Source organism: Gloeophyllum trabeum, assembly GCF_000344685.1.
Source record: "Gloeophyllum trabeum ATCC 11539 unplaced genomic scaffold GLOTRscaffold_00018, whole genome shotgun sequence".
In the NCBI taxonomy this organism is placed as follows: domain Eukaryota; kingdom Fungi; phylum Basidiomycota; class Agaricomycetes; order Gloeophyllales; family Gloeophyllaceae; genus Gloeophyllum; species Gloeophyllum trabeum.
This window is the reverse complement of record NW_006920427.1, coordinates 324,874-333,508: the sequence shown is the minus strand read 5'-3', so window position 1 is coordinate 333,508 and position 8,635 is coordinate 324,874. Positions and strand designations below refer to the sequence as shown.

General features: G+C 49.8%; 1 protein-coding gene across 1 annotated transcript; it reads left to right on the top strand.

The window, feature by feature from the left end:
* Positions 1-2,106: 2,106 nt before the first annotated feature.
* On the top strand, positions 2,107-4,208 carry GLOTRDRAFT_108476 (uncharacterized protein; the record flags this gene model as incomplete). Its single annotated transcript, XM_007872544.1, has 4 exons — positions 2,107-2,331; positions 2,428-2,826; positions 2,938-4,007; positions 4,064-4,208. 4 exons carry the CDS (start codon positions 2,107-2,109, stop codon positions 4,206-4,208), a joined length of 1,839 nt encoding a protein of 612 aa, XP_007870735.1.
* Between the last annotated feature and the right edge of the window lie 4,427 nt (positions 4,209-8,635).

The window sequence follows — 8,635 nt, the reverse complement described above, 5'->3', positions numbered from 1 at the left end:
CTTCCTGGAGCTCAGCTGGTAACTGTTCCGGTCCGTTCGCAGGTGTCTGTCGGCTCCCTGTTACTTGGCTGATATCAAGCAGGTGAAGACTCGCTGATACAAAGAACAACCGCATCTCAGTGAACCCGAAGACTATGCTTGCATGAATGGCACGGGTCACCTCCTTATCCTGGCATGGGTACGGGTCGTGTTTCGCCGTACCTGTGACCTGATGGGTATCGAGGATGCGTTGTTTAACGTGCCCTCGAAACCGAAACCTGCAGGTACCCGCGTACCCGCACCATCAATGTGGGTTCGCACGGGTTCGATACGCGTCGTGGCACCTGTGGGTTTCCTCCTTTCATTCCTTACTATTAGTAGCTTGAACACCGAAACTGTGCGGTGGGATGGATGCTATGCAGGGTACGTGACTATTCATCAAATTACTTCATATACTTGCCCTGCAGCAATGACTGCAGAGATCGCGCACGGAGGCAGTCTCAAGGATCTGCCCAAACATATTAACGCAAGACCATGTCCTAGAGTTGCTAACAACTGTATATTACTTTTTTGAAACTGGGACATGTAGATTAGCTGTTGGTCATTCTGGATTATGCAGCCATTATACATATAACAAAGATTTTTGTCATCATGCATAATTTTGTCTAAATTATGTCTAATTAGCTTGGGAGGGTTTTCCTGATGAAGGCTATGGACTGTGAATTTCGCCAGCGGAAATCGCATCGTGACGTGATTTGGCGCGGGCGAGCGCCAAAATCGACCCCCTCCTCAGCTAGGTTCGGGTCGGGAAATTCACAGTCCCAACCGCGGCATCACAGTCCACTCGGCACCCAGATCTGTGGCTTGCCCCGAGCTTTAGCTGACCTATTTGCTTGCTCCTGGTATTTATTCCTTACTTAGCTGCACTGTACAGTAGCTGCACATGTACTATAGTTCAAAGAAAATTTATTCCGAATTTTCTACCCTACCGTACCCTCATGGAGGAGGCTGCATCTGCCCGCCTCCCGAGCTTGACTTGCAGCGGTGGCGGGAGTTGCTTATGTAATCCGATTAAGACCGTAAACTTTCCTATGATCAGATTTACTTCCTCCCAGTCTCATTTGTCAGCCTCACTTGTGTCAATGCATCCTTTCATCGAATGCTACGCACTGCACCACTTTGACCTTTCACGTCAGGTGTGTGTGGGCAGTTGTCTTCAAGTCGAAACGAAAGTGGCGTCGGTCTGGTTGGGATGTTGCTTACATGAGGTTCTCACGGCGAGAGTGAGTTGTATGGTGGAGCGACCATTTCTTCCCGACAGAACCCTCCTCCCAACTACCGTGGGAGTCGGGGACTGAGTCACGTCACTAGGTCACGGATGGCATGTCATCCACCGTTCGGATCTAAGCTCCAGAAACACTTTGTAGCGATGCAAATAACTTGCTTAAGTACGGCGCTGCGCGGCACGCCGGAGTCCGATTCCCTTCCGCTTGACCGTTCCTAGAGCTCTGGAGAGCGAACAGTTGAACATAGAACCACTGCCGGAGAACAACATGTACATCAAGAAAGCTCATTTTGAGCCGCCACATTTCGGCCGGCCTGACAGCCGCCTCAATATGGCAGGAGACTCAATTTATGTCCAGCAGGTAAGATAGGGCCAGCTCATGTACGACTAGCATCACGTGACTTTTTCTGTCACGTTTGGCGGGGAGAACATACACTTTGGCTTATAAGATATTCTACAGCTCGTTTTTACAGAATTTTTTTATACGAATTGATGAGCATGTCCATAGCAACATTTCCTATAAAAAACATTTGAGATATCCGCTCTGTGGAAGCTACTATAAGGCAAACTAGAGTGAAGAAAAGACACTGAAGCGGGACCCCGAAACCCAGGCGCGTTGACCGCGTCCACCACGATGTATGGTTAAACGGAATCGCGCGAACTCGGCGCGCGTCCAGAACTGCAAGAAAGCGCGGTCTACGCGTCTCGGTGGCAAGGGTGAGGAGGATAAGGAGAATGTGAGTACCATGAAAAGGTAAATAGGGAAGCTAACTCACGAGACGACTGTCTTCTCGAAGGTGCCTGCCATTAACACGGAGAAGGCGGCCGCTGCTGTTGAACGGATGAAGCACACCTTCCAGGACATCATAAGGCCTACTTGGGGCTCAGATGATGTCCCGAGGGAGCTTTCCGAGTCATCCGGGACAGAGCAGCCTTGGGGTGGTGGTGATGGAGGCACCGTGCCGCCCGAGCTCGAGCCTGATGAGCTTTTTCTAACGTCTGGGCAGCTGGGGGAGGAGGATTCATCGGAAGATGAGGATGGAAGGGAGGGAGATGATTGCGCGGGTGTGTTATTCGATGACAGATCCCCACAAATAGAATCAACCTCTCGTGATGCAATCCAACGAGCAAGTGCTTCTCAGGCCGAAACAAGCCTGTATCAGGCTCCGTCAATTGAAGCTGCTACCGCTGCGTGGAAGGACCTTACCACAATCTTGAGCCCCCGCCGGAAATCTGGCATTGGCCATAACCCATTCGAAGGAGACGAATTCCTCCGCGAGAGGTTGCTTATGCTCAAAATGCACCTGAGCATATTTATAGATCCAAACGAGAAGCAAACATGGATCTCGGCATCACTCAAGACGGCCAGTGTGTGGCGGAAGTCGAGCCATACGGCGAAAAAGCTCCGGGAATGGGCCCAGTCTTTCATCGCAGATCGTGCTGATCTCCCACGGAACCTCTATGGTGCATGGAACGTGAGCCTGCTGCACAAAGGTGAACTGGCAAAGGAGATCCAAGAACACCTACAGAGCATTGGCAAGTATATCAAGGCAATGGACATTGTCCATTTCCTGGACACTCCCAAGATCAAAGCACGTTATGGCTTGAAGAACACGATATCTCTCTCGACGGCAAAATCCTGGCTTCATATGATGGATTACTGATGGACAAAGACACCATCCGGTCAGTACGTCGATGGCCACGAGCGAGAGGATGTCACGACATACCGGCAAGAAATCTTCCTTCCGACGATTGCTGAACTCGAATGGAATCTGCGTCGATGGAAGGACGGCATCGAGGAGATGACTGGTGAGAAGCTCCCGCGGAATCGCCGGACAGTCATCTGGTGGCATGATGAATCGACATTCTATGCTCATGACCGTAGACTCATTTACTGGGTGCCAAAAGATGCGACAGCTGTTCCCCGTCAGAAAGGCGAGGGTGCATCACTCATGGTTGCTGACTTCGTCTCAGCTGACTATGGCTGGCTTCGATTTGAGCAAGAGGAAGCACGAGTTCTCTTCCGGGCGGACAAGGCACGCGATGGCTACTTCACAAATGAGGACATCCTCGCGCATGCTGAGACTGCCATGAGCATCCTGGATAAGCACTTCCCGAACGAGAAGCATGTGTTCATCTTCGACAATGCAACGACCCATCTCAAACGCGCTGACGATTCTCTCTCCGCTCGCCGCATGCCGAAGTTTCCCACAAAGCCTGGTGCTCCCCTCTTTGGTGTTGATAGAAAGGTTGTCGGTGATGATGGGAAACCAATCTATGGTCCGGATGGCAAGGTACTCAAGACCAGAGTCCGTATGGCTGACGCGCAATTTGCGGATGGGACTCCGCAGTCACTCTATTTCCCACCAGGGCATGAACGAGAGGGTGTCTTCAAGGGAATGGCAGTGATACTTGAGGAACGAGGCATCACAGATGCACAGCAGCTCCGTGCCGAATGTCCCAAGTTCCGTCCAAAGGATGTGCCACGATGCTGCTGCCGTTGGGTTCTCTACAATCAGCCTGATTTTGTGGATGTCGAGTCACTCCTTGAGACAACGTGTAAGGGTCGAGGTTATGAAGTATATTTTCTTCCCAAGTTCCACTGTGAACTAAACTTCATCGAACAATGTTGGGGCCATGCGAAGCGAACATATCGCAAGAACCCGACATCATCTTCCGAGGCAGATCTCGAACGTAATGTCATTGCTGCGTTGGACGCCGTACCTCTCGTAACAATGCGCAAGTAAGTATCTCCGTTCTTGTTCTTTACATTGTGCAATAACTCTAATTGGTCTCTAGATTTTCGACTCGCGCGTTCCGCTTCATGGACGCTTACTGCAAGGGACTTTCGGGCAAGCAGGCTGCGTGGGCGTCGAAGAAATATCGCGGCCATCGCGTGCTCCCAAACTCGATCCTGCAAGAACTCGAGAGAGCCGGCATTTAATGCCTTCCTGTGCTTACTGATGCAGAGTACAGCTAACATTAATCCTTTAGCTAAGATTCCTATAACTAACAGTACACGTATATATAATACCTTGCGCAAGCGTAGATAATGTATCAAGCATCTCGTTACTCTATCCCGGTGGCTGAATGACTTTGCGGGGTCCGACCCTTCACGTGATTGTCACGGTGTGACCAAGGTAGTCGTACATGAGCTGGCCCTATCTTAAGTAGCTACCACCAAAGTCCGCATTGAGGGCTACAGTACATGATCTCCTCACAGCAGACCATACCACCACCAAATGACCCCTAGAGGACGGATGCAAGAGGGTACGAAACCCCTCAGTACAAATGGGGGGATACAGTCGTTTGCATAAGAAACTGAACATCTGGTCTCGCAAGCCAGACGTTCTGGAGAGAAGCGGAACTATCCGGTCGGAGTTTCAAAAACTTGAACGAGATTCTCTCCAGAACATCTGGTGTACTTCGTTCGAGGACTATTGCCATGACGGAAACGTGACAGGCCCCCCCAACAGCCAAGCCGTGACACACTGTGACACCACCACGACAAAATGACGTCAACAATAGTCATCGAACGAAGTACACCAGACCCTCTGGAGAGAACGTCGCGCAGGTTTTTGAAACTCCGCGCGGATAGTTCCGATTCTCTCCAGAGGGGATGGGTACGAGACTACTAGGAGCCTGGCAAACGACTGTAATGCCCGAAGGATATAAATAAAGTCATTCTAAAACGAGGTAAATAGCCCCTGTCCAACGAAAAGCCACGTGTTGCCACTGAAGCCAGTACTGTACTGATAACCAATTCCCAAGGGAATCGGAACTTATATAAGGAGGTTTACATGCTAAGAATGACCGCCCGAGGCCCAACGGGATATTAAAGGACCCCTGAAAATACCGATAGATGCCGGTGCCAGTCCGGACAAAAATCGCGGTCTCGAGCCCTCCATCAGGCTCCTAAACCACCGTCCTTAGCGTTCTCGCTCCTCCTTTACTAGGGCGCACGTGCAATGTTATGTAATACAAATCTATTTTTAATTTATTACCGGATACAGAATGAACAGAGGAGGAGAACGCTATAGGACGGCTGGAAGAAATCGTCTCCCCGAGATCACCGAGTATGACTAAGCATTCCAAAAGCGGTAGCGGCTGAGGCCTTCCACCAGCAGTCGGCGGGCAATACAAGGAGCACCTCAAAACCAGCAAATACAAAAAATATATAGAAAGGCATAAAAAGGTATCTTACTGGTACTCCCCCAGTATTAACACCCTCCGTGAGCTACCATCCCTTGGAGGAATTTATTATAGCTTCTGAACCTAATGTTCAGCCCTCAGTGACACTGTCAATGCTTGTATTTGCTTTCATTTATGTCATACCATTGGTGCATCATATCCAAGTGGAAGGTGCTCCAAATATCATTGTTATGTGCCCCAATGCTTGTACTACACTCCGCCGACTGCTGGTGGAAGGCCTCAGTCGCTACCGCTTTTGGAATGCTTAGTCATACTCGGTGATCTCGGGGAGACGATTTCTTCCAGCCATCCTATAGTGTTCTCCTCCTCTGTTCATTCTGTATCCGGTAATAAATTAAAAATAGATTTGTATTACATAACATTGCATGTGCGCCCTAGTAAAGGAGGAGCGAGAACGCTAAGGACGGTGGTTTAGGAGCCTGGCCCTCCATGCCAGACGCCATCCGGACAAGGATGGATGACCAAACTGGCCATTCCGGTTTTACAGTCCGGGCACCGGTCATGACCGAGCTACCATGCCGGTTACAGTCCGGACACGGCTGTGTGGCAAGTTGGCAACGGACTGGCCCAATGTATTTACCCTTTGTAGTACATGTATTTTAACCCAATTATGGCTGAGGTTTGTCCCAACCTGTCATTGTGTACCGTCGTGTAGCCTCGTGTAGCCCTTATTTGCACTGTGATATATAGTTTCTAGTATGTAGCACAATGGGCTCCGATGTCCAGTGGCTGAATGTGGCTGAGATCAGTACGCTGTATCGTCAAAGTTTCCCTACACCATCACCACTTTACATGACTCTGGAAGCATGGACGACGCCCGCAATACTTAACGTGTGCGCTTCGAGCTCGTTCATATGGGGTACAGCAGTCTCAGCGTGGGATTCACATTAGGGCGTGGCAGACATTGACCTCATGGAAGAGGTGGACATCTCATTCAATCCCAAGGATTGGATTGGGATAAAGGCAAAATGAATGCCGCACTCCAGGGTCTGGACTCGGATGGGGAGGAGGATGGTTGATGGGAGTGGGCAGCCTTCGTGAATTCTGTCGCTTCATTGACTACATTCAAGTCCTAGTATGATTACTGATACATTGTACAGTGTTCTAATGAGTTGATAGGTGAGAAACCCTTTTTTTACTGTTTTTTTAGACGCTGGTGCATTAGTCCGGACAAAAATCGGCCCCTTCGGGAGGCCGGTGATATGCACTGACACACAACAATCACCAAGGACCAAAAGAAATAAACCTAAACCCCGTGATATGGGTGAAGGCGGTCCGAGACAACTGAAGGGTATTTAATAGTTCGAGGGGGAAAGGAGGAGTAAGACGCCGTAGGGTAGTCCGTAGGAAGACCTAGAAAAATAAAACAAAACCTTGACGCCTGAAACAAACACTAAGGGACGCTCCGGAGTATTTATCTCCGGAAAGTCGCAGACAAAGTCGCAAGCCACAAAACCGAGTGTAGGTTCGGGCCCACGGGAGTAGAAATTGCTAGAGAAACTTGGTTAATTTTATTTCGCTATGTGAGACTCACCGGAGCTAATTGAATCGATGGCGAAGATAATTCACTCGACGAGTCAGGCCTATTGGCAAAGCTAGGATCGGTTATAATTCGCTAGGTTCAACGCTTTCGAACTTCTCGGGTCGCTGAGATCGTAACACTAATTCTCTGAGATGGTGAAGTCGAAACTTGCTTTTCTGTATGCTACTTTGTACAATTTATACTACAGGAATGGCTTTGCGACCGTTCGGAGATAAATAACAAATAAACGCCGCTACCCACAGGATTGCTCAGCACTTTCCTCCGCTATACCATACACCATACGACTCTCTCGCGCTCCCACTTGCTCTTTCCAGCCCCTATAGGTCGCCTCGACGCTCCGCCACCTGACCCAAGCGGTCCCATCACTCCGTGCGACACGCCGGTCACGTGTTAATTACCTCCGGCCGTTTGCTGACTGATGCTGACCTTATGGTGACTCGTATGCGTCCGCACCTTTGGTATCTTGACGGAAACGAGGGGGAGTGAGTGCTGGAGGGTGGGCATGAGGAAGACGCCCCTCGATAGAAGTGTCCGCGGGTCCCGGAGCTAATGCAGCTAGAAGTCGCATTGGTTAAGTCACTCCGGAGCTTCGGTGCACGGAGATAAATCGCGGAATGGGTCCGAGTACGCCTCGAGGATGTTGGGAAGTCCGGAGCTAAATAGAAAAAGTCTTTTAGAGCCCATAGAAGCCTAGAGGCATGCGAGCGCTGTGTCAAATAAGCTCCGGGGCGCTTGTATGATGTGCTGAATCCGCGTGTTCGGGGGTCAGACGATCCTGAGGCTTATCACCGGTATTTTATCCGGACAAAAATGCTGGGGGAGCCTCAGACAATCCAGACATGGAAATTTTGAGTCTCGCACCGGCATTTAGCAGTATTTTCAGGGGTCCTGATTTTAACAGGTAGTGTATAATAGCGTGACAAAGTCACTTTTGGACGTTGCCGACCGCCACCGAAGTCAGTGGAGGGACAACACGGGGAAGTGTATCCGCAACTGTGCCCCAGCACTGTCCCGGCAATATTCCTTCCCAGCAACCTGCATGCCCTTGAATAATCAGTCAGTGCCTTCAAGTCGCAAGGTATCAGCTAGCGCAGCTAGGGGCGACAAACTCACCCCCACGAAACGCGGGCACGGGATGAGAGCACGTGACCAAAACCCACGACTCGACTGCCGAAAACGGTAGAAGGGATATAACTATAGGTATGTATGGCTATGACGCGCGCTCATAACTAGTGCAGTTTGGCGTAGTCGGTAACGCAGTCCATATAAATCCAGGATGCCTCGGTTCAATTCGCTTGCTGGGCAAAAAGTATTTTATATCCCCAGTATTGTTTGTGTGTATAAATATGGCTAAAATGAAGGGAAAATAACTCAATCAAAACTTGTTCATTTTGCCACCCTGGCTGTCTTTGGGTGGTGGAAGACGCCGTACCCTTGGGTGGCCGCGTGCTGGCCACCCCGGCTACGGAAACACCATTAGACATAACTCATGGGTCAAAAATGCCGGGAGCCTGACACAGAATAAAATCAGACATCAAACTACCTGCCAAAAGTGGGAAATCTCCATTTTCAGATTACTTACAACATAAAATATAACCACAGAAAGCTGATAATCA